The sequence below is a fragment of the Tamandua tetradactyla genome, chromosome 25 (genome assembly GCF_023851605.1).
Source record: "Tamandua tetradactyla isolate mTamTet1 chromosome 25, mTamTet1.pri, whole genome shotgun sequence".
Lineage (NCBI taxonomy): Eukaryota > Metazoa > Chordata > Mammalia > Pilosa > Myrmecophagidae > Tamandua > Tamandua tetradactyla.
In genome coordinates, this window is record NC_135351.1 from 16,132,977 (window position 1) to 16,159,904 (window position 26,928).

General features: G+C 40.5%; 1 protein-coding gene across 4 annotated transcripts in view; it reads left to right on the plus strand.

The window, feature by feature from the left end:
• The window catches only part of LOC143669116 (phosphatase and actin regulator 1), a 323,677-nt gene that overhangs the window by 79,747 nt on the left and 217,002 nt on the right, over positions 1 to 26,928 (plus strand). For all 4 annotated transcript variants that reach the window (XM_077143694.1, XM_077143695.1, XM_077143693.1 and 1 more), the window contains exon 2: positions 16,021 to 16,185. In XM_077143694.1, coding sequence (XP_076999809.1) covers positions 16,047 to 16,185 — 139 coding nt within the window. In that variant the 5' untranslated portion in view covers positions 16,021 to 16,046. The remainder of the gene's footprint in view (positions 1 to 16,020; positions 16,186 to 26,928) is intronic.

Below are 26,928 nucleotides of genomic sequence, written 5' to 3' on the forward strand. Positions count from 1 at the left end.
GTGATGTGACGGTGGGGCTCAGTGGCAGAGTTCTCGCCTGCCATGCAGGAGACCGGGTTCAATTCCCAGTGCCTGCCGTGCAAAACAAAACAAAACAAAAAAGTCCCAAATTATTTTATTTTCCACAAGACAAAAATTAACTTAGATGAGTCTTATTAGACCAGCTACTGGGCTCTGTTGTTTTTATTATTCCATAAACATGTATTTCATTTTTCATGAAGTGTCACTTTCATGTAACTTAAATCCTGAAGGATAAAGATATATTTGGCATTCAGCTAAGCTTGAACTTATTTTACTATGAGCTCTCCTCTTAGAAAGAGCTCCCTCTCTTTTCCCCCTGCTTGTTACTCTACTTTTTAGATAGGAGTTTATCTCACTTTCAAATTCTATGTTCCAGTAAAGTTGCATGTCTTAAATTTTTTTTAGCCCAGTAAACCTTTTTAGTATACTGCTCTACTTTTGTTTAAATCATACCTATCACTCCATTTTATAATGCAAGAAAATCCCGAGGTAAAAAATAGGGAAAGTCATAATCCCTATTATGACTAGGAGAATGCCAAGATAATATTTATGATATTTACAATAAAATTTTTACGAGGACTCTGATGACTCTATAAAAATAATATTTATTGGCTTTCAACTATAGTCTGGAACTGTGTTAGGCATATAAGTCCCTTATCTTGCAGAGTACAACAAACTTGTAAAGAAGATATTATTATCCTTAATTTAAAAGGAGGAGATGTGGATTAGGTCACGAGGCTCGTATCTATCCACCCCACAGCCATTGTCTCCAATGCCGCATCACACGTTCCTCTAGTAGGAGAGGTAACCTCCAGAGTTCTCAATAATTCCTTGAGATGATGATGGTGGAGTTATACAGAGAAGGTAGGATTAACAAATGAATATGAATGCTGGATCATTAGATGGATATCTCTCTTAGTCTCTAGTATCTTAGAGCAGCTAAAAGTAAAAATCTAAAATTGTGAAATTGTAACCCATGTCAAACTCTGAAATATATTCTACAAGTAATTGTGGTGCTGTACTTTGAAATTTATTGCTTTTTTTGTATATATGCTATTTTTTCACAAGAAAAGAAGGAAAAGAAGTCGATTGTGATGATAAAAACATATTCAAGCCCTGTAGCCTTCTATATCCTGGAGCAGCTAGAAGGAAAAATCTGAGAGGATCGTATGGTAGCCCATGACAAACTTTGGGATCTGTCCTGTAACCACTTGTTGAAGAGTGCTTTGAAAACTACTGCTTTTTTATTTCTTTACTTTGTTTATATGTTATACCATACAATAAAAAAGTTAAAAAAAGTAATGAAAGCACATTCTTAAAATATATAACTGTGTAGTTTTGTATACTGCTAATTATACAGAAGAAAAGCAAACGTCTCATGATCCAAACATTATTAACATTTTAACTCATATTGTCCTTCTTTTCTCTACAACTTATATTAATTAATTCTTAAGTTTTGGTACCCTTCATTTCTCACGTAATGTCAGTGCTGTTTATCTATGTAATTATATTAAGTGGCTAGATATTAAAATGCATGAATATGTAAAAATAGTGATAAGAATTCCTTTATGTCCTATACACTTGACAAATGGTATCACAAGTGGCTGCTGTCACCTTATAACAAGTCCCAGTAAGCACCATTTGTAGATTCCTGTGGACTTGTAATATTCATATTACAATAATGACAACATACTTTTGTAATATTCATGCAATATTCATATTACAATAATGAATGCAATATTCATATTATAATAATGACAATATACTTTTGAAAATCCTGGCAGCTTATATTTTACGCAGTTTTATTGAGATATATATTCACATAGTATACAGTCAATCCAAAGTGTGCAATCTGTGTCTTTTAGTATAATCACAGAGCTGTGTGCATTCATCACCACAGTCAATTTTAGAACATTTTTATTACTCCAAAAAGAAAAACCCCACATCCCTCAGCACTCACCTCTCAATCCCTTTAGCCTTCCCCAGCATTACATAACCACTAATCCAATTGACTTTATAGATTTATCTATATTTAAAGAATACTAAAAGATTACTGTTAACATAGTCCATAGTTTGCATTAGGTGTATTTTTCCCATATAGCAGCCTATTACTAACATCTGGTAATAGTGACGTATATTTATTATAGTTCATGGAAGAGCATTCCTATATTTGTACTATCCATCGCAGACATTCTCCACCACAGGATTCATTGTCTTAATCCAGTCCCATGTTTTATCCTCTAGCTTCTAGTAATACGCATGACCTAAAACTACCCCTTTGATCCACATTCACACACAGAATTCACTGCTGTTAATTATACCCACAGTTATGTGCTACCATCACCTCTATCCATTTCCAAACATTTACAATCAACCTAAATAAAAATTCTGCACAAATTAAGCATCGTTGTCAGTTTATATTAGCACTTACTGCAGGCTAGGTTCTATTCTAAGTGCTTTACATGGATTCACTCCCCTTATCAGCTTTTGAAAAAGGTAGCCTTATTTTCTTTATTGTACAAATGTGGATACTGAGGCCTGGCACCTGGCACATGACGGCAGAGCTGGAATTAAATCCAGCTTCTCACCCTCTCCCACCCAAAAAATCAGAAAATTATAAGGAAACTTAAGATCATCCAAAAATTCAGAAAATTATAGGGAAACTTCAAATCACCTCTAACTTGATCACCCAGAAGTGATACTGATGTTTCCAGATCCTACACATAGCTATGTAGCTAGCTGTTCTAGTTTGCTGGCTGCTGGAATGCAACATACCAGAAATGGAATGGCTTTTAAAAAGGGGAATTTAATAAGTTGTTAGTTTACAGTTCTAAGGCCATGAAAATGTCCCAAATACAACAAGTCTATAGAAATGTCCAATCAAAGGCATCCAGGGAAAGATACTTTGGTTCAAGAAGGCCGATGAAGTTCAGGGTTTCTCTGTCAAGTGAGAAGGCACATGGCGAACACAGTCACGGTTTCTCTCTCGGCTGGAAGGGCACATGGTGAGCAAGGTGTCATCTGCTAGCTTTCTCTCCTGGCTTCCTGTTTCATGAAGCTCCCCGGGAAGCATTTTCCTTCTTTGTTTCCTTCTGGCTTGTGGGCACTCTGCTTCTCGTGACTATGTCATTCTTCTCTGCTCTCTCTCAATCTCTCATTCTCCAAAATGTTTCCTTTTTTATAGGACCCCAGTAAACCAATCAAGACCCACCCAAATGGGTGGAAACATAGCTCCCCTAATCCACCTTAACAACCACTCTTGATTGGGTTACATCTCCAGGGAGATGATCTAATTACATACAGTATTGAATAGGGATTATTCTGCCTTTACGAAATGGGATTTTGATTAAAACATGGCTTTTCAAGGGGTACATACATCGTTTCAAACCAGCACACTAGCTAAGTAAATTTCTCTTTTAGAGAAACAGAATTATACTATATGTAATATTTGGCAACTTACTTTTCCAGTGATCAACAAGCTATAACAGTTTTTCATGTCAGTAATTAGAGATGTCCATCATGATTTTTAATGGCTGAACAGTCATATGTTATATGGCTGCCCCATACTTTAGCCAAGCAATCCCTAGGGGTTAAGCATTTTACTTATTGTCTTTTTACGAAATTAAAACACAAATGGAATTTAGTTTGTGACTTGACAATTATCAAATAATATATATTCAATACTATACAAAATTTGATCAAAACCAGCAGGTCCTCTTATGGAATATGGGACAAACTTTTGTGAAGAGCCAGTGATCATGGTGAAGCAAAAGCCTCAGTTTGCTCAGACTTGGGATAACACTAATAACCAAAACAATTATTTTAGGAATCATTAAGTTTCTAATATTTCTTTTCCATGTAAGAAAGTAACCCAAGTATTACTTACTACCTGGGGTTTGGAGGTAGACACTCTCCCATTGCATAATCCCACTGCCAGCCGTTGCTTTAGAAATAGTAAATGGAAATATCAGACTAACGATGAATCTTAACTATCATGTTTGCCCCAACCACAAACATTCCAATAGATTGGAAATATTACATACACCGAAGCAAAACTGTATCCTGTCTTTTCCAGGAAACATTCATTTGTTCATTCAAAAAAAAAAAAAGATTTCACTGGTCTTTCCTATATGTTGTGAACGGTGTTTGTCCCCCAGAGTAAGCAATCTGGTAGAGGCATGCCAATTAGGATTCTTTAGGCTGCAGTAACAGAAGACTCAAGCATCTTGGCTTCAACGGTATGGTAAGAGGACCAGAAATTCATGGACGGGCCAGACACCAGACCTGAATCCATTTCCCAGTGATTCTCAGCTCTGCCCTCTTTTGCATAAAGACTCCATCCTCAGGCCATCACTGGAAGGCTGCAATAGTTAAGCCCTCACATCTGGACTCCACTGTGACCAGATCTAAACACAGTGTCTCCAGGTGTCGCTCTGTGTTACAAGGGAGGAAGCTGATCTAGGAAGCCCTGGCACCTACTGGCCTCCCGTTTTAGATCTCATTGGCCAGATCTGGGCGACCCACCTTCCCTTTAGCCAATCACCGGGCAGAGATCCACCCACTCGCTCTGTGGGAGGGGCCAGTTCCTGGAAGCACAGGGCTCTGCGGAGAAGGGTTGCATACCTGAGCACCAACCTGGTTCTATTAGAAAGGTGGGGAGGAAGGAGCGCGGAGCTCTTAGTTCGGGGGGAAACTGGCATTCCGCAGTCACACAAGTAATTAGCCAGGCAGAAGGAACTGCAAGTGAAAGGCTTTGGGACAGAAATGAACTTGCTATGTTTGAAGAAAAGGAAGGTGAGCAGAGAGGCAGCCCAGGGGCTGATTGGTGATGGGAATGGATTAGGCCTCTGAGTTGGTGTAAAGACTCTGGAACTTTATCCAAGAGTATGGAGAACGCACTAGAGGGTTTTTGCTTTTATTCATGTTTATCAGTTTTATCTCTGACGGGACGGGAGTGGTGGTGGTGGAGTAAGAACTCAGAAACTGGCGATGCAGATAGCTGATCTATCTGAGAAGAGAAATGGAGAGAGCTGAGAAATATGTAAGAGTTAGTTTTGAACAGTCTGCGTTCTGAGTTGGTTCTAGGAGAGATGAGGGCAAAGGTCCATGGATTTCTCTCTGAACAGTTAGGTATCTGGCATTACCATGACTGAAGGACAAGTCAGATTAAGGATAAAAATAATTCACTTTAGATAAAGGGCAGTTGAGGTGCCTGAAATATTGTTTGGAGATGTACAGCTGTAATAATAGTAGTAGTGATAATAATAATAACAGCTAATGCTTTTATAGTATTTATTATGGGCCAGACACAGTTTCAAGCCTTTTATGTGTACGAAATAATTTAGTTCTCACGATAACCCATTGGGGTAGATGCTGTTATTAACTCATTTTACAATGGAAGTAACTGAGGCCAGAGAAGTTCAGTAACTTGGCCAGAGTCACACAGCTAGTAAGTCTTGTGTCAGTTGGAAGAATCTTCTAGGCTGGAAACATAAATTTAAAACTAGTGATATTAATAATACTACCTAAAGTATCATGGGAGTGAATGAAATTGCCAAGGATTAATGAGGGCCAAGGAGAGGCCAGAGCCAAGCCTTGGGAATTCCAAGATTTAGATCAAAGCCTGAGAAACACAAAACTACTTTAGAGAGAGGAAAGGGAGAAAGGAAGAAGAGAGTCTTCCTAAAGGTCAGTTCTTTTTCATGAATTTTAATGTGTTAAGATAAAACTCCAAAAGAATTTGCCTCCTTTATAATCTAAGAAACAGGTTATAAAAGGTTCTGAAATCTGCCAGAGATAGTGTGAAATATGAACTTGTAGTTGGCACCAGAAGACCTGACTTTCTCCCAGTTTGTGTAAACTTAGCAAGTCACGTTTTTGTGTTAAGCCTAGGTTCAATTGCATGAAACAATTAAGCTCACTATAGTAATAATTTAAACATAGGGATTTATTTTTCTCATACAAAAGAACTACAGGGACAGCCAATTCAAGGCTGGTATGTATGAGGACACCACGGACACACAAAGTTCTTAAAGACCAAAGCATCACCTATTCTATATAGTAATCTTTGTCCTCATAGTGGCTGCTAAGTTCCAGCCATCACATCTCAGTTCTAAAAAAAATGGGTGGAGAGAGATGAGGACCACGAGATGGCACATCCTTTCCCTTTAAGCATATTTTCCAGAAGTCACTCGCAACATTTTGGCTTACACCTCCTTGGTCACAGCTTTATTATACAGCTACATCTACTCTCAGAGAAGGCTGGAAAACAGTTTTTTATCTGGGCAAATAATCAAAATACGTACAGAAAAGAGGATGGGAGGAATGAATGTTGAGAAGCACCTCCACCACTGTCCATTTGTTCTTTTGTAATATAGGGGTCCCTATTAAAATATTCTGTTCATTTCCTTTGTTAGCTTGTTGTAAGGATCAGTGATACGATAAGTAGGAAAGTGCTTGGTAAATGATAAAACCCTACTCAAATGGTTGCTATTAGAGTGGCTGTTGACTCCTCTTACACACAGTAGGCATTTAATAAATGCATTTTGCATGAGTAAATCTTGTTTTAAAAAAGTTAAGATTATTTACACTTTGTGAGTTCAAAAGCAGGAGAAGGTGAATTGAGGAGAGAGAATATTTTTCTACTAATCTTACATTTCAATGACAAAGATTTCCTTTGGTTTTAGAATCAATTTCAGAATAGCCAAGATTGATATTGTATTAGCTCTGCAGTAAAACTTCCCATCTATATTGCCTATTGTTTGCTGTACCCAAGCACTGTCTGAAGAATACTTTCTACTGGATAAAGCAGGGCAGTTATCTGGGGGGGGACAGTGATTCATCTCATTAACCCACGTGGTCTTGCCTTTTGATTATTGGATGCACAGTGAGGATTCCAGACCAGAGTTCCTCCTGGTAACTGCATTTAAGGAAATGGCTCTGTCATTCAGATATTAGTTGCAGTGATCATTGAGAAATGGAGTGCAAAGATATCAGAGTACCTTGATACTGTAGCTGTTTACCATACCTGGAGATTTCCAGGGAAAAGCAAATGAAGCTCTTTGCCCTGTTAAAATACATGTAAGGTAACCAGGAATTACCTGTGAATGTTGATATCCTTTTACATTTTTGAGTTTAGCTCCAGAAACAGATGATGCTCTTGCATAACATAATGACCTTTAGGATTATTCAGGCACACAGAGCAAAAGAGTTTCTTTTATCTTTCATTATATCCTTGCTTTATAGGCAATATCGATTTGATATTGCTATAGTGAGATAGTGCTTGCTTTATAGTATAGTATTTCTCATTTTAGGATTTTACTTTTTAAAGAATAGGAACTTGTCTTCTCTTTCCTTGAATTCTCTATCCCATAACTCCAGTTGTGCAATAAATCTTTAACAGGTGTGCTGAGTTAATGCATTGTGACCTCTTGCATGAGGTGCTGAGTTAATGCATTGTGACCTCTTGCATGAGTTTGTGGACCTTGGTAGTTCCCAAACATACCTGAAGAAATAGGTATAAGGACAGGGGCTCTGACAGCAGCCTATCCCTTGGGACTCCCCCTTTCTCCTTTCCCTGACTTGATACCTTATCTTTTAATGCCTAGGAACTTTGGGAAGGCAAAAGAGACTAACACAACTAAAGCAAGTTTAATTGACAAATTGTATGTAACCTCAAAGAAAAACTTAAAAGATGCGATATAAATTAAAATACTGTGTTGGAAATAAAGCCGGAAAAAGTGGTTGACAGATTATAACCCAAAATCCTAAATAAGCATTCAGTTTCAGCACCTAGGGAGGTTTCCCGCTCTGTCTGAACTGGTGCTTTTCAATTAGTTCCATTGATGCACTGGAGCATAACTCCTATTTGAGAGTCATTAATCGCACTTTCTGATGCCTCCGGCTAAGACCCAGCAGCCGTCTGCCCTTCACCTTCAGACAAGATTCAGAAGGTAAAAAGAGTGAATACAGAGATAATGGGCTAAATCAATCAACATCCTAGGTTTGAGTCAGGAAATATTTACTGAGCACATGCTATAAGTGCCCATTATTATTTTCATGTGTTTCATGTAGAGTTTTCATGTATTAATATAGTGATCACACCATAGGAGAAGTAGATATTATTACCCCCATTTTGCAGTTGAGGAACTGAGAGCTTAATCAGCCTGCCTATAGTTACCTGGCTAATTGGTGATTGGCACTTAACCTTGGCATTCAGAGTCCAAATTCTAGGCTCCAGGGTCAATGTGTTCAGTCACTGGATAAAAAGAAATGGTAATTTGAAAAAGAACTCTAAATAGAATGCATTCACAACTTCTTGTGAGGCAGAATTTACTGAGGACTTTCCCTTTTAAACCTCTTTAAAAATTGAGCATCTGTCATGAAGAAGAATAATCAAGGATCCCCAAGGGAATTATTGGCAGGACGAAAAGAATAGGACAGTCATCTCTGGCAAAAAGACTAATGGAACCTAATCCTTGTGTTCTGAAACAAGGAAAATTAAGAATTTCTTGTGAAATTCTAAGAAAATATCTGAGCAGGCTTCCTTACATTCTGAGTCAAGACCCAGAAGCCCAAACTATATTGATGGTAATTAACACACACACACACAGAAAACAAGGTTACTTTGATATCAAAGAGGATCAACATGTTTGCTAAAATATTCTTTCCCAGAGTACTGTTTGGATTTCGTGTAGTCACTGCATAAATGACAAATGGAATTTAAAAATTGGTATGGGAGCTAACAGGAGGAAAATAAGGGCACCGTAATGTCATTACCGAAAGAAAATGAGAACTGTGATCTTAATAGGAAGTAGACTCAAGAAATGATTCTTAAATGGAATGTATGGTTTCATAAGGTTCTCTGTCATCCTACATTCAATAGGTAACTGAGTAGTTCTGATGAACTCTTAGAGTGAGCTCAAGGGAAGGAAAATGCTTAGGATGATTAAGGAAGGGAAGGATTTGATCGTTTTAGTAGACGGATGGACTCTTTTGTAAGGCTTGGATCAGAGAGCCTGTATAACCCAGTCGTGAGCATTCTCAAGCCGTCTACAATATGTGAGGGAGATGGGCCAAAAGCTGTCAGGTCTCAGGAGCCGTGGGCCACTTCAGCTCTCCATGTGAGTTGGCACGTTCTAAGGCAGTCCCTTGGCCCTCTGTGTTTCATTTCCTGCAACTGCAGAATGGGATAGAAAAGAGAACTACCTTAGCATTTCCTGAATCATTTTCCACTGAACAGAGGTCTACTGTAAGATTTCAGGGGCCTCCTGTAAGGAAAACGAATGTTCTCGTTTCCTGGCTGCTAAGACAAATACCATACTATGGGTTCGTTGACTTACCAACAGGAATTTATTGGCTCCCAGTTTCCAAGGCCAGAAGGTTGGCTTCCTCCTTCCAAGATTGGCCGGCAATCTTTTGGGTTCCTTGGCTTTTCCATCACATGGTAACATACATGGCAATGTCTTCTTTCCCTTCCACTTTCCATGTGCTTCCAGCTTCTGGCTGCTCCCTGTGGCTTCCTTCTCTTGGGTCCCATTTCCTTTGTTTATAAGGACTTCAACAATGGTGGATTAATATTTGATTTGGGCACACCTTAACTGATAAGATCCCCAAAGGCCCTATTTATAAATGGGTTCACACCAACAGGACCTGGGGCTGGGACCTTTTGTGGGAGGCATGAGTCAAGCCCCAACAACCAGACAGGAAGGTTGAAAGGGCTGCCTGCATGAGATGGAATCAGAATTAAAGCATGGCTTTTCTAGGGAACATAATCCTTTCAAACTGGCACAAGAAGATAATCTGTAAACAGGAGATTTAGAAAAAGCCTGATAATTTTAACCCTTCACTTTCTCATGACAAGGTAACTCTGTAAGACTAAAAGGGCATTTTTAAAAGGAGAAAACCACAGCTATGGAGAACTTTTTGAATGGCTGGGTCCCTGTAGGATATCATTTTGCAGCTGTAAGAAAAGGTAGTGTGGCTTATGGTTGAGAGGTGTACCTAAGTAAGAACTAACCTCACCTCCACCCCAATCTTGGGCTTCTACTCCTAGAATGGTGAAGTATGGAGAAAACATAACCCCTTCTAATGAAATTGGGAGGAAGCATGAATGTTACCGTATCCTGCTATATACAGTATCCTGGTTTTGAGTTCACCTTTGGTTCTAAGAAGCGAGCATCCAACCTATGAGACATTTAGGTCCTCTAGAAATCCTAGGAGCCCTCAACGCATGAAAAGACCTACAGCAGGCATCTGAGATGTCCTGTTGCTTCTGCCTCTGTTGTTGACTCTGGGTAGACATCAGAGAGCACAGACTTTTTCCAAATTGCTCAGTGGGATGCTTTACTACTAATGCTTTCTAGGCCAGTAGGAATCAGAAATTGGTGCTTTCCTTGGATAAGCCTTTTAAAATCCAAGTCACCAAAAAAAAAAAAAAAAAAAATCCAAGCCATGAGAAAGATGGTGGTAAAGGTGCCAGCTAGCATGCCACTTGCCCTACCCTTTCTCATGACAAGCTCTAATAGCCCACCTGGAACAATCCCAACTGTCATAAGGGGCGGGATTCAGAGCACAGGCAGACACAGTACTTTGGTTGTTGGTAATTAAAATCATGCACACAAAAACAGAATAAAGTTATGAAGTATGTAACAACATGGATGGACTTCAAGGACATTATGCTGAGTGAGGCTAGCCAGAAAGAAAAGGACAAATACTGTATGGTCTCACTGATATGAACTAACATTACTGAATGAACTTGGACAATTTTGGTTAAGAACAGAGGTCATCAGGAGATAGAAATAGGGTAGATATTGGGTAATTGGAACTGAAGGGATACAGATTGTGCAACGGAACTGATTGTAAAAATTCAGAAATTGATAGCACAATACTACCTAACTTTAATACAATAATAGAACACTTCTGAATGTGAGAATGATAAAGGTAGGAAGGCTGGGGGCACAAATGAAATCAGAAGGAAAGATACACAATAAAGACTGAGATGGTATAATCTAGGAATGCCTAGAGTATATAATGATAGGGAGTAAACATACAAATTTAAAAATATTTTGCATGAGGAAGAACAAAGGAATGTCAGTAATGCAGGGTGTTGAAATAGATGGTAATTAATATTTTAAAACTTTAACTTATGTGTGAGACTAAAGCAAAAAATGTTTATTTGGTACAAACTTTGTATTTCGACTAGTGCATTTCCTAATATAATTTTTGTGGGCAGTTAATTGAACACAGTAAGTACATGGAACCTTGAACAGGGCATGAAATTTTGTAGATTTGTCCAGAGTGATGCCTCAATAAATCCCAGAAGAATTTGAACAGTGAATAAAAAAGTATTTGCAAAGTCCCCTTGGGGTAATGATGAGAAAGGGAGAAAATTCAGCTTCCCCAAGTGGGAATTCTCGATATTCTCACAAGCAGTGGAGACAACCAAAGCAATAGGCTGAGCCCCCAGTCTTGGGGTTTGTTTATATGAACTTAACCCCACAAAGGATAGGCTAAGCCTACTTAAAATTAGGCCTAAGAGTCACCCCCAAGAGAACCTCTTTTGTTGCTCAGATGTGGCCTCTCTCTCTCAGCCAACATGACAAGCAGACTCACTGCCCTCCCCATCTCTACGTGGGACATGACTCCAAGGGGTGTGGACCTTTCTGGCAACGTGGAACAAAAATCCTAGAATGAGCTGGGACTCAGCACCAAGGGGTTGAGAAGACATTCTCGACCAAAAGGGGGAAGAGAGAAATGAGGCGAAGTGTCAATGGCTGAGAGATTCCAGAGTTGAGAGGTTATCCTGGAGGTTATTCTTACGCATTAAATAGATATCACCTTTTTAGTTAATGCATAACAGAGAGGCTGGAGGGAATTGCCTGAGAATGTAGAGCTGTGTTCCAGTAGCCATGTCTCTTGAAGATGACTATATAATTATTTAGCTTTTGCAATGAAACTATGTGATTGTGAAAAACAAAAATCAGATTTTGAGTTCTCATGGTGTATTTCTTAAGGCAAATGATGATACTTGTTTTCGTACCTGTCAAGACGTATGTGAATGAGCTGAATTAAGTGCAGTCCTTCATTAGTTTATTTAATAACTACATCCCGAGTGTCCAGTATGAGAAGCAAGCTCAGTTGCAATCCTGAATAAATCGTGTCTTGATTCTTTTTAAAGAATTCCTTAGCTATTCTCTCTCCGTAACCTTTAGCAGAAGATGTTTTAGGTCGGTTGAGCTCAGAGAAGCCTAAAGCTGGATCCTTTTTTAATTTTACCTTTTGCGACGTAGACTGTTTTGAGGCTCAAAAGAAAGATAGAAATTTCTTCTAACCAAATGCGGCCACCCAAATACACAGGACAACTGGCATTTGCTTTCATAGGTTTGATATCCCTCTGAAGCCGATCAGCAAACGCAGGTCCTGGGACAAGGCTGCCACATAGGGAGTATTTAATTTTGGCTGCAGAATGTGTTTAGAGAACTATTGGAAGATAATTTGGGGCAGATGAGTCAGGAAGAGGGTCCCAAAGGTCAAGCCTGAAATTGACACTGTCTCCTTGAAGCTGTGGGAAGTCAAAGTTTCTAAGAGCAGGCTTTTGGAAGGTTAATCTATCAGCAGTATAGGTTGGAAGGCAAGAGTCTGGGACTGGGGATATAAATTCACAAAATCTAGACAAGCAACAATCACAGTTTAAGCTAAGACAAGGGGAAAGGTGATCGATATTTGAGAAAAAAGTATATCTGATCACTGGACTCTTCACTTTGGTCTCCCTTCTGCCTTGGTCCCATTTCCAACAATTGTCACAACCTGCTGGGCTCTCTACCCTGCTGCTAAACATTGTTGAAGAAGCACCAAATCAAGCAGACAATACCATCTGAAGGAAGTCATTTCCAAATTCAGGGTTGCTCCAGGCACCTGTTGCTCACCTCATTTAGCAAACCTGCTCATTCTTCATTATAACTCTTTTTTCTAACCACTCTCCTCAACCACTCTGCAACTCCAACTTAACTTAAAGCCTCCTCAGTCTTTATCTTCTTCCTTTTAGCCTCCAAATAATCCATTTTACACACTCACTTCTGCTAGATGATCTCCCTGGGGCTGGCGTCCAGTCTCTGCCATTTATGATTAAAGACTTCAGTTCAAATGTCCAGTCACCTCCGTTTTTCATTCCCGAAATCCTTGTTTCATAAATTACTCGACTGCTTTCCCACGTCTTCAGTCTCTCACTCCCCACTGGCTCTTACAGCTCAGATTTTTTAGCATATCTAGTCTCCCCGTTCCACCTTTCAGACACCTCCCCTCAATAGTTCTCCATGACTTTCCAGAATCAAATCCAAACCCTAATGAGACCTTGCAAAGAGACTGCATTACCAGGTTCCAGAATCCCTTTTGATATAGCCACATCCTCTATGCCTTCCTTTTATTATCAAAATTCTTTATAAAATATAAAATCTTCACCCTCTACCCAGTCATGACAACCCAAAACTCCAGCTTTTTCTTGCTTCCATGTCCTGCCTCATGTATATCCAGAGAATCACCAAGATCGGTTGATTCTACCACCAGACTGATTCTGCTCTTTTCTCTCCGTCCCTTCTGTCACTGCCCCATTTGGGTCCTAGTTTCTACAGTCCAGTCAATTGCAATGGCCTCGCCATTGCTCTCTCTGCTACCTATTTCTAGTCACTCCAGTTCAGGTTACTGAGAAACCAGTCTGATTGCGTTCTGAAAACTTTCCTCCTCAACCAGGCCGACCCTCACCACGCTCATTAAAATTGAACCCTCTCCCATTTAGACACTCTCCGTTTCCTTTATCACATCCTACTTTTTCTTTTATGTTTTTCCCAAAGCACAAATCATCTAACATATTCTATAATTTATTTAGCTTTAATTTTATTGCCTGCCCAGCTCCCCGTTCAGTATAAGTCCTATGAGTTGTTTTTGTGCTCTGTTTTGTTTCCTGATGTCACAACAGTGGCTTGGACATTCATTATTACATTTACATATGTCAAATGTAAATGTAATAATGAATGTCATTTTCCCATTTTGGAATCCTCATCGTTTTTGCACAGCTTGTAGGGTAAGACCCAAATGCCTAATAAGATACTGCAAAAGCTCACACGATCTGGCTCCAGGCTCAGCCCACCTCACCTCTCACTGCTTGCTCTCCATTTCACTTGAAATAACTGACGCTCACATGTCACTGGGGGTTCTTGAAGCCCCTGGTTGTGCTCTGCCCTTTCAGCCCTCTCTGTTCCTACTAGATCTGTTTCCCCTTCTGGAGATCCGTTTCCCCATCTTCCCAGTGTGGGAAGAACAGTTTGGATTCTGAGCCCAAAATTACCTCTCCAGGGGTCTTTGCCACTCGGGGAAGCAGAATTAGTTGCTGTCTACTCTGAATTTTAGGTAGTCACCCCGACACATTTTTATAAACATACCTCTGTCTCTTCCTCTGTGTTGTATGCTCGAGAACATTTCCAGTTCCTCCGTGCAACTACCCGGAAATGATCAGTGTCTGGCACAGAAGTCATTGGTCATCAAACCATAAAACTTGAAAATCAGATCTAATAGTTCATGGACCAAGTAGTCAAATGCACGAGCACCATCTCTGTCACACCATGCCCGGATTATTGCTGCCTTCACCCCCTCACTTGTGTGTCCCCTTGCCATCCCTATTTCAAGGCACGGACGTGGAGCTGGGAATCGGAAATGATCTGGCCCCTCTCCCTCAAGCCATCCAACCAATCATCAAGCCCTCCACTTTACTTCTTAAGTCTCCCAGATCCATCTGCTGCTTCTCAGCCCTGCTAGCAGGAGCTTTTACCAGCCCTTCGTCATCTCTCACCACAGTGACTGCCACAGCACACCACCTGGCCCTTGGTCAAGGTTCCATTTATATTTGCTGATTAAACAAATCTCCTGAGATAAATCATTTTCGGACGGCAGCAGGCTGACACTCAGACTACGATTTAAGCTTCCAAGGGTAGTACGTGTTGCGAATGTCCAGTTGATTTTTCCGAAGGACGGTGTTAGAAACCAAAGAGAGTGGTTTTGGATCTGTTACTCCAGTTTTACTTTTTGGAAAAGCAAGTTCCTGCCACCTCCTTGACTTCTCCAAGGAGGTTACTTATTTTGAGCGTTCCTGTCTTAAAACTTCAACTTGTGGTCTGTTTGCCTCTCTGGGATATGTAAATACTCATGTAACTTGGAAAAGAGTTTGTTTTATTCCAAGAGATACAGAGAGCTTGGGGTGCTGGGTGATTGCAGCCTTTAACAAAGGATTCACTAAGCATTATTACTTTGAAAGTCTTAATTTCCTAAAATATGAAGTTTGGGAGATTAATCTAGATGTTACCTAAGGTCACTTCCCACTTGCAATTTCTAGGAATTGTTTTCTTTTTTTAAAGGAACACACACGCAAGCAAACAAACAAAAAACAGAAGTAGTAGAGAGAACGAACGTAATGGTAAAATCCAATGGAAGAGTGAATCATTCTAAGATCAGTCAGTAAAACAGCTGCTTCACAGATTCCACTACCTTCTGAGAATCTGGATAAAGCAATGTGGTGGCAAGGAAAGCGTAATGGATGGTGGAGAAATTGGCATTGAAATAGACAGTTGATAAATGTGTCCTCCCTCCTTTTTTCTCAGCAGTGTTGTAGTGACTGCATCTGCCACGTTTTATCTGAGAAATTACCAGACCGACCAGTAGTTACACTGACTCTGGTTTGAGGCCCGGTGCCCTCTCCTGGCTCTGGGGGAGTCTCTGACTTGTTAAGAGCCCTCTCCTTCTCAAGTCTCAGTGAAGAGTGGACAAATCTCTAGGGTTTGGCTTGTCCCAGGCTTTAGAACACGCTGGTATGGCTTCCCTTCCAACAGGGAAAAAGAATCATGTGGTTTCTGTTATCTGTAACCATGGAAAACGTTGGCCATCTGTGAGGCTCCCATTTTAACACTTTTTTCTCTCTCTCTTTATTTCTCTCTCTTTCTCGGGAAAAACAAGCCGAGGAAGTGGAGAGGCTGGCGGCAATGCGGTCAGACTCCTTGGTCCCGGGCACCCACACCCCACCCATCCGGAGAAGAAGTAAGTTTGCCAACCTCGGACGAATTTTCAAGCCTTGGAAATGGAGAAAGAAGAAAAGTGAAAAGTTCAAGCACACATCTGCAGGTAAGATCTCTTTCCTTCGTCTCTCACTGGGGGCTTGTTGACTTCAACTCGGTGTCTTAATTAGTAGAATTTAATTACTGCAGTTGTCTGAACCAAAGGGTGGGAAATCCAGCCTTAGAATTGCTCCTGTCGAATAATTCTTCAAGAGGATTGACGATTGCTTTTATATCCTAGGTGTTCTCTTGTGTCTCAGGGATTTTGTTATGTGATTGTTTGGGGCTTGTTTGTTTTAGGAGGAACCACCACTCTTATTTGATAAATACATCATCTGAATTTAGAACTCCACTTTTTCTGTAACTGAATGCTTTCATTCTGGCATGAATCCCTTTGTTCTCATCTATCTTTATTTTCACTGCTCTAGTGAAAAAGACATGAGTAAAAGATAAGTTGTGTATGGTAGTTGGCAGACAAGAATTGGTAATTTCGTAGGGGAAAAATCTTGAATCAATGATTCCTGGACATGGCAGAAAGATGCAGGTGAGTGGAAGGGAGGCATTATTGCATAACAAAGATAGCTGCATACTTTGTAGCTTGGTGGACAGCAAAGGAAAAAGGGGTGAGTCAGCATAGCCAAGGCATTAAGAGCCCTGGCTCTGGGGTCAAACTTATGTGGGTTTAAGGCCCACCTTTGGTACTCATTGTTTGTGTGACCTGGCTCAATTTATTTAGCTCTGCACCTCAGTTCCCTTATCTGTAAAATAGGTACTCTATGTCAAGAGTTTAGAACCCAGCCTGGTATACCATGTGGGTATTTTTTAAATAAGTAAGAGTGAGAAAGAAACACAAAGAGTTCTCATCCTGCTGGATTTGAGATAAGGTGATGGAAGGGCTTTGCAGATTGTTTTTTTTTTTTCTTTTGTCTTTTTTTTTGTTGTTTTTAGCTGATTATATGCCTGAGGGCATTCCCTTCTTCGTCTAGACCTTTAAAAATTCAGCCTGCTTTCTCTCCATCAGCATTATCACCTTCTCTATTTATTGGTTTTCCTCCTTGAAATTAACTATGAAATAGGAGATATTCTGCTTCTTGGACCTGAGCAGCTATCCGCAGAGCTAGGACTTTTAATGCTAATTTATTTGGGGAATGAAGGGAAATGACAAACACAGGAAAGTTACACAGACTCTTGAAATCTTGGGAAGTTCTCACGGTAAGCATCCCCAGTTTTTATTTTCTGCCTCTGTTTCTTGGATGGAACCCTAAAGCCTTGTTGCTATAAATTTTTAATTCCTGAAATTAGAACTAGTCTCTGAAAATCGTCAATCTCTAAATTGTTGGTCCTCAAACTGAGTCCCTTCACCCTGACTCTGAGTTTGTGGCCTTCCTGGTCATTGCAGAGCCATTAAAATGTAGCAGGACCATTCATGCTTTCCTAAACACCAGTGAATGGTTGGCATATGTGGTGGTTAGATTCAGTCATCAACTTGGCCAGGTTAAGGTGCCTAGTTATGTTGCTGTGAACATGAGCCAATGGTACGTGAAACTCATCTGTTGCTCATTCCATCTGCAGTCGGCTAGGAGGCGTGCCTGCTGCAATGAATGATGTTTGATTTAATTGGCTGGTGCTTAAATGAGAGAGTTCAACATAGCACAGCCCAAGCAGCTAAGCATTCCTCATCTCAGCATGCATAGTTCAGCCCAGGCCTTTGGAGATGCAGAAAGAAATCACCCCGGGGAAAGTTGTTGGAATCCAGAGACCTGGAGAGAAGGCCAGCAGAGATCACCCTGAGCCTTCCCACCTAAGAAAGAACCTCAGATGAAAGTTAGCTGCCTTTCCTCTGAAGAGCTAATGAAATAAATCCCCTTTTATTAAAAGCCAATCTGTTTCTGGTGTGTTGCATTCCAGCCGCTAGCAAACTAGAACAACATATGAGCAAAACTCTAAATAGAAGACTCCTCTGTATCTCCCCTGAGTGATGGAGGAGAGAACACTTAGATCTTCAGAAACGAGAAATCTAAATGAAGCATTTGTTTGATATATATAGTGAGGTTTAAGACATGGGTATAAGAAAGAAAATGGGAGCGTTCTGTAAGGTCTGAGAAAATAATAAAGATTCTATGATATCCCTTGCAATGGTCTTCCTGACTCTGCTATGGAAAGTGGTTTCTAATAATAAAACACATATAAATGCTTGCCATTTGCCGGCATGAATCCCTAAATGATGAAGTGGGAGATGCATTTCCTTCTGGCACAACAAGAGCTTCATTTGGTACATTTGGCAAGGCTACAGGACCGAGCCCCAATGCTTCTCCTATGAGAAGGGCACCTGGTTATGTGAACTTTTTCAAGACACTGGAAAACTTGTCTTTTGCTGGATGCAAATACAGTGGCCTCAGATTATTCATAAATCATTAAAATCACATTCAGGGCGCAGAGTTCTCGCCTGCCATGCCAGAGACCCGGGTTCGATTCCTAGTGCCTGCCCATGTGGGGAAAAAAAATTACATTCACAAAATTTCTGAAAAAAATTCCATTTAAGCCTCTCTTGGGAAGAAGTAGTAAAACATGTGACAGCTGAAGTTGCTACTGAGTCCACTTGAGTTATTAGTCATGCTGCTGATTAATTTGGCAGCTGAATATGATATTTTTATTTAGTGTTTTATTTTTTTAAAGAAATCTTTAGCTCCCAAATTAGAAAAGGTAGAAAGAAATATTCTAGAATATCTTTATATCTCATTAGATGGATGGTACATGATATACCTAACCTATTATGGTTAAAAAAAAAAAGTCAATGTTTTACCCTGTAGTATCATTTATTCTTAACTGGATTCAGAATTATTTATCCTTACTTTTGGAAAGGAGAGATTTTCTGTACTAGTTCTTAACCCAAAGAAAAAACGACAACATAAGGATGTTCAACATGAAAAATTGTCCATATATTCAAATACTACATTGATGTACAGACTTTCCCAAATGTAGATGACAACCAGATATTAAGTAAATACACAATAGATTGATTGTGGCGGTGTTAATTGGTGGGCCAGTTTTAACTGGTTTGCATGAGTGTCTTGTATGCATGCCTTATAACGTACTTTCATATGTAAATAATATATTCAATTTTAAATATAAAGAATAAGTCTATGTAGTAAATTCATATACTGTATTGATATATAAGATTATACACTTGATTGAACAAATGAAAGGGGTTAACACAGTGCATTCTCAGCTGATTATTATTTCCACCTGAGTTACATTTATCATTTGCCATAATAAGTTGTACTGTAGTTTTACTATAAGACAGGTTACAGGTGTGTATGTATTTGTATACAACACCTTCAAAGGCATACCCAGAGATAGCATTTTGTAAGTTACATAGCAATAAGAAAACTATGCTGGAAAATTACGGTCTCAACATTTCCCTCCATTTTGGTATTGAGACAAATCCCCACCTCTGATGACTGCTCACACATCCTTCAGTCACAGCTGAAGGCTGGAGTCCTTAAGAGGCCTTCAGCATTACACCCTGAAGGCTGAGCTCCTGTGCCGGTGAAAGCACCAAAAGACAAGGGGTCCCTCTCGGAAGCGTCCCTATATCCATGGCAGGAGTTGGAAAGCAGTAATGGAGAAAATTGAATCACGGGTCCTGCAGGACATGATCCCCACATGCATCTCAGTCTGTCCACTGAGGTTCTGCCCGCTGCTTGGAAGCTCTTAGCCTGGCATGCCTAGCTGCTTGGGTGGCGTTGGCAGTAGGTGCCAGCAGCACGTCTCCACACCTGCCCCAGGAATGAAGACAGATGAGAACATCCCCTCTGAAATGGAACAGAGAGTGCCTCCCCAAAATAGTCCAGTGCAGTGATCTTATCCAAATTCCTTGAAAAGGAAGGCTAGGCTATATTTATAGAAAAGTAAAACTGGCAGGAATAAACTGCAAAGATGTAGCCAAGTTATGCTTTTATTTCCTCTTGAGGCAAAATCACAAGCTGCAGGGGTTGGCCCTGGAAACCCACAATGTGTCAAAATTGCCTCTGTGCTTCTAAGATTTCCTCTGCTCTAAGGCCCTTGCAAAAAATATATATATATTTCCCTTTTACTGAAGGCCTTCCATGTGCTGGAACTGTATCTAGCTCTGGGAATATTAATGTGAGCAGTACCAGACCTTGTGGGTGACATCACTGCATGCACAGCCTAGTGGGAGAGGCATACAGATCACTATATTAAAAGTATAGTCAGGGCTGTGATACGGGCAGTGAAAGAAAGGCACTTACTTGGGAGTCTGAGAGTGGGGACTTGACTTAGTCTGTGACGTCAAAGATGCTTCCCCAAGGAAGAGAGATTTGAGCTGGTGTCTGAGGGAGAAGTAAGAATTTAGAAAATGAGTGCTCTTGGCAGTGGTAGCAGCTATGTGGAAAGGCCCCATGGTAGAGGAAGCAGGACTGGGGCAGTTTAGTAAATCAAGAAAGACTGGGTGGTTGGAGAACGGAGAGCTAAAGGTGCAATGTGGACTGAGGCTGAAGGACTAACCAAAGAGTAGACCTTCTCTGCAGCTGCATCATGTAGAACGAGTTAGACATACGTTGTGAGTGGCTGCACACAGACTGATTAGAAGACCATTATGTTGATAATAGTAGCTTGGAATAATATGTGTTCATAGAAAACTTATTCCTGCAAAGTAGAAGCTAAGCCTACTTGTAATTATGCTTAAGAGTCACCCCTAGAGAACCTCTTTTGTTGCTCAGATGTGGCCTCTCTAAGCCAACTGCACAGGTGAACTCACTGCCCTCCTGTACTCCATGGAACATGACACCCAGGGGTGTGAGTCTCCCTGGCAATACAGGGCATGACTCCCAAAGATGAGCCAGGACCTGGCATCATGGGATTGAGAAAGCCTTCTTGATCAAAAAGGGAAGTAGATAAATGAGACAAAATAAAATTTCAGTAGCTGAGAGATTTCACACAGAGTCAAGAGGTTATCCTGGAGGTTATTCTTATGCATTGTGTAGCTATCCCTTTTTAGTTTAAGGTGCGTTGGAGTGCCTGGAGGGAAAGTACCTGAAATTGTTGAACTGTGTTCCAGGAACCTTGATTCGTGAAGACAGCTGTATAACTATATAGCTTTTACAGTGTGACCGTGTGATTGTGAAAATCATGTATCTGGTGCTCCTTTTATCTGGGGTGTGGACAGATGAGTAAAAAAAATAAGGAAACAAATAAATAATGGGGGGATAAGGGATTAAAAAAATAAGTAGATTGAAATACTAATGGTCAATGAGAGGAAAGGGTAAAGCATATGGGATGTATGAATTTTGTTCTTTTTTCTTTTTATTTCTTTTTCTGGAGTGATGCAAATGTTCTAAAAATGATCATGGTGACAAATATACAACAATGTGATGATATTATGAGCTGTTGAGTGTACTGTGGATGGACTGTATGTGTGTGAAGAGTTTTCAATAAAAATATTTAAATATGTGGTCATAGAAACAGATGCATTTGAGAGTTATTATGAGAAACAAGAGTCAGGATTTAGTGATAGAAGGGAGAAGTGTCAAGTTTGACACCTGTGCTGGTTTGAAACTGTTATGTACCCCAGGAAAGCCGTGTTCTTTATCCTAATCCAGTCTTGTAATGGCAGACCTATTGTTGGGTGGGATCTTTTTGATTAAGTTGTTTCCATGGAGATGTGTCTCCACCTGTTCAAGGTGGGTCGCTAAAAAGACAGAAGTAAGTGCTCCAAAAGAGGGAACTATTTTGGAAAAAGCTTCAGAGCTGACACAGAAATTTGGAGATGCAGAAAGAACAGAACCCTCAGAGAAGCTGTTTGAAGAAGCTGGGAGAGAAAGCTAGTGGATGTTGCCATGTGCCTTTCCAGCTGACAGAGAAATCCCAAACGTCATTGACCCTTTTTTGAGTCAGGCTAGCTCTCTCTCTCTGGATGCCTTGGTTTGGACATTTTTATGGCCTTAGAATTGTAAACTTGTAACTTAATAAATTCCCTTTATAAAAGCCAACCCATTTCTGGTATATTGCATTTTCAGAAGCTTTAGCAAATCAAAACAACACCCTCGTTTGGGTTGAGGCTTTCTGGTGGTGGGCCTCCAGAGAGGGCTACTTTGGAAGAGTGGCAGGTTGGGGTTGGGGATTGGGATCATGATTTCAGTTTTAGGTACATGTTTTGGTTGACTTTGTGATATGCAGAGTTGACAGTTGGATATGTGGAAAGCAAAGGAGGGTGGGCCATGGTGGCTCACTGGCAGAGTTCTTACCTGCCATGCCAGAGACCCGGGTTCAATTCTGGATGCCTGCCCATGTTAAGAAAAAAAAAAGGATAGGTGTGGGCTGGATATGTAAATTTGGATGTCATTTGCATAGACATGCTATTTAGAGCCCTGGCCACATATGGGAACAAGTATAGAGAAACAAAAGAGAGCCAAGGGCTGTATTATCCATAAAGAAAGACTGTTGTAAGTAATAGCTGGATAGAGGAAGATGAATCTGCTGTAAAGGAGCTATAAAAGCAGTGTCTCAAGAGGTAGGAGGAAAACAGAAGAATGTGGTGTAATGGAAGCCAAGTGCAGAAAACATTTCAAGGAAAATGCAGGTACCTGACTTTGATGCTGTGGAGAAGGCATGTGAAGGGAGTTCAGAAAAATGTCCATGGCTATTAGTGGCACCAATCAACTGCAGGCCATGATGACTTAGAATGAATTATGTACTAGGGTTCTCTAGAGAAACAGAAACCAACAGGAGAGATCTGTAAATATGAGATCATAAAAGTGTCTTATGCAGCCATGGAAGTGGAAGAATCCAAAATCCATAGGACAGGCTGTGAAGCTGGCAGCTCTGATGAAGGGTCTGGCTGAACTCCATAGGAGAGGCTCACCAGCTGAAGAAGCAATGAAAAAGTCTCTCTTCTTCCTTAAATGTCTTCAGCTGATTGGGTTCTTTCATTGGGGAAGGCATACTTTAGTTGATCACAGATGTAATCAGCCACAGATGCAATCAACTGACTGATGATTTAATATACCAGCCTTCTGATTTATCAACCAGCCAGGAAATGTCCATGCAGCAGTCAGGCCAGTGCTTGCCTGACCGGACAACTAGGCATCATTACTTGGACAAGTTGACACCAGAACCTAACCATCACAAGTTGTATGGGTGGATTCTTTGGAGCAGATTCCAGGTTGGCATAAAAAATTTGTGGTAAGTGGGAGGAAATGGAGAAAAAATTTTAAGAAGTTTGTGAAAGGAGGAAAAGAGAACAATGATGGATGATGGAGGAAATTTGTGTGAAGTGGGGAGATGTATATATATATATGATTTGATTGCACGGAGTCTGTGTGTGTGTTTTGATTTGCTATTGTTGTTTGATGATGGAAGAGACAAGAGCCAATGTAAAGGATCCCACAGAGGGAAAGAGAATATAGGAGAGTAAAGAGATGGAGTAAGGGTGGAATGCATGGGCTATAAATGCAGGTGGAAAGGCTAGCTTCAGAAAAGGAATGAGCAGTCCTCCACTGAAATAAGAGGGAAGAGAGAGGTTGGGGGCAGAGGTTGGTAGAGGGATATGATTGGTAGAGGGAAGTTGAGAGTAACCTATCTGATAGTTGTTTCCTAAGTAATAAATGAGGTCATCCCCAAACAGGAAAGGGGGAATAGGGACAGGGATAGACAGAGCTATGCCCATTTGACACTGATGATTATGACTCTACATGAGGTTCGGCTGTGGATCAAGTAGATAGTCACATATATTACACTCAAGGCTAGAATTTTGCTGCATTGGTCAAAAGCAAAAAAGGAAGGGCAAAAGAGATCAGGGTGTTGAACTTTAGATAAGAAAGGTGAGGTACAGTGGGTTGAGAGGAATGAGAGCAGTCAATAGACATAAGCTCTAGTGAAGTCAAAGTCAATAGACTTGAGGTTCGTTTAAGCTCCTACACTTGCAGAAGCAAGATAGAAGGACTGAAGCTTGTGGGTAAAGAGCCAGATTCTCGAACCATCTTGAAAATTGAGATGCAACACCTTGATTTTCAAGATGGTGCATTTATGGGGAAACACAAAGCACCATGGAAGTGGGTAGCTGAGGTGTGGTGGAGGAATAAGTCAAGAAATTAGGAATTACCTCAGTCAGTATGTTGTAACTGATCCCTTCTGCTAAGAGACAAACACCTACATATCTTCTTTGGAAGATGTGCTGATTTAATTTGCCGTTTTCAATCAAGAAACAAAAAGAACTTTTTTCCTTGGTTTGAACATTCAACTATTGCTGAATTGCTATTTTCTTACAAAGATTCTGTTTTCTTTTTCCAAATTGAGGTTTCAACCTAATGTACTTTGTACCAATAAAGTGCTGAAATTTTTGATTCATAGACAATCAAAGGATCCTTTTGGAAACATTCGTTCTGGTTGTTAGCAAACCCACCTGTACTGGTATAAGGCTGTTGTGTACCCCAGAAAAGCTATGTTCTTTTTCCGAGTCCAATCTTGTAGGAGCAAAATTTACTATTTGGGTGAGATCTTTTGGATTAAGTCATTTCCATGGTGATATAATGCACCCAGTTATATGTGGGAACTTTTGATTAGTTGGTTTCCATGGAGAGGTGTCTCTGCCCATTCAACATGGGTCTTAATCTGCTTTATTGGAGTCTTTTAAGGGGGAAACATTTTGGAAAAAGCTCAGAGCTGACACAGACAAGAGATGTTTGAAGATTTAGAAAGAAAATTCTCCCAGGGAAGCTGTTTGCAGTAAGAAGCCAAAAGGCCAGCAGATGCCAACCATGTGCCTTCCCAACTGACAGAAGTGTTCTGGACACCACCGGCCTTTCTTGAGTCAAAGTATCTTTCCCTGGATGCCTTCGTTTCAACATTTTTATGGCCTTAGAATTGTAAACTTGTAACTTAATAGTTTTCCTTTATAAAAACCAACCCATATCTAGTATATTGCAGTTTGGGCAGCATTAACAAACTAAAACACCACCTAATAAAGGTAATGTAGTGTTATACTCAGGCAGCAGCTTTCAAATAGGAGTAATTGGTCGCCTGTGTCCCTAACACACATTTCTGAACCTGTGAATCAGGGCACCAGTCTCTGCTTGCACCGACCCACTCAACTGCCAGCAGTAATGAGGAACCAGGCCTAAAATACATTGGAAGTGCCCTTCATATGATGGGGTCCAAGGATAACCTGCTTCCTTTTGCCCATTGCCTTCTGTGCAACAACACTGATGTAACAGTTTGTAGATATGAGAGTCTTAAATACCTGGGCATGGAACTACTATCTCCTCATTAGGCTCTCTGCCTAATTATCCTTGGGTTCTGCTCATCTTGAAATCTCCCGGCAGAATAAGAGCCAACCCTTAACTCTGGCCCATTAACCAACTATTTCGTCTAGGTTTTGGCTGCCCCTATCTTACAAGGCCAGACCATGCTGCTTTTATTTCTCGCATCAATTATTCCAGAATTGCTGATGACTTGTGTAGCTATTAGGTCCCAAGAATTCCTTGCAAGGAAAACCCTGCCTCTAAAATTGGATTCTGTATTTGAGAACCTGGTGTGATAGGCTGGGGGCTCTTTGGAAAGAGTCTGTTCCTGATAGGCTGCCCCCACACTAGCTCCAAGACACTAATTCCTCTCCATTAGAAACTCCAGGCATGCCTTGTGGTTGCTAGAACACATCTCCCATTCTTGGAGGAAAGAAATAAACCCTAAGCTTCACATCAAGGCTTGTACTGACATCTTTTTGTAACACTTGATTGAAGATCAGTGTTAATAAATGGAAATTGTCACCTGTTCTCCAGCCCCAAACCAGCTGCGTCCTCCAGGAAGGCTCTTAGGTCCATCTTCCTGCTCTTGGGCTGGAAGTTTATATTCTTCCCATTCAGGCAAAGAGATAAAACTGAAAGGTGGAAAAATTGACCACAAATAGTATTTCTAGCCTACATTTGAGCTTGAAAATAGAGCCTGTTGCAAGTGCTTACACACTAACCTCAGTGTTCCCTTGGAATTCCTTTTATTCAAGCCAAAAAAAGTAATGCCATCAACTTGGTTAGAGCTTAGGTTTTTAGATTTCCATAAGCTATAGGAAGTTCAGGAAGGATATCAGGTTAGCACGTTGCATTTGTTTATGTTCTGAGCACTGCCATTGTTCCTAATGAGGGTTGACATGGCCCCTACTCGCAAAGGTTATGGGCCTGAAGAAAGGTAGTTAGCTAAACAAGCAATTATAACTACAATAAAGTGTAGCAAGTTACATCAGAGAAGATGCACAGTGGCTCTGAAAATTCAAAGGAAACAAAGCAAACTGTACTAGTTTGCTAATGCTGCCATAAAGAAATATACCAGAAATGGAATAACTTTTAAAAAGGGAATTTAAAAAGTTACAAGGTTATAGTTCCAGTACCAAGTAAATGTCCAAAATAAGGCACCAACCAGAGGTTATCTTCATTCAAGAAAGGCTTCTGCCGTCCGGAACACCTCTTTTAGGTAGGAAGGCACGTGACTAGCATCTGCTGGTCCCTTGCTCCTGAACTGTGCTGCTTTCAGCCTGTTTCCTGTGGGGGTTCCTTACTTGGTGTCTGTGGGCCTTCACTTAGCTCCTCTGGGGCACAACTCTCGGTTCTGACTTTCTTAGCATCTCATGGGAAAGCACATGGCAACATGGGCTGGGCTCTGCATCTCCAGACGTCTGGGTCTTGTATTGCTTCTCTGAGCTCTGAAGCACTGTTCTCCAACTGTCTGCATCTGTGTCAGCTCTGTCAGCTCTGAGATTTCTCCAAAATGTTTCCTCTTTTAAAGGACTCCAGTAAACTAA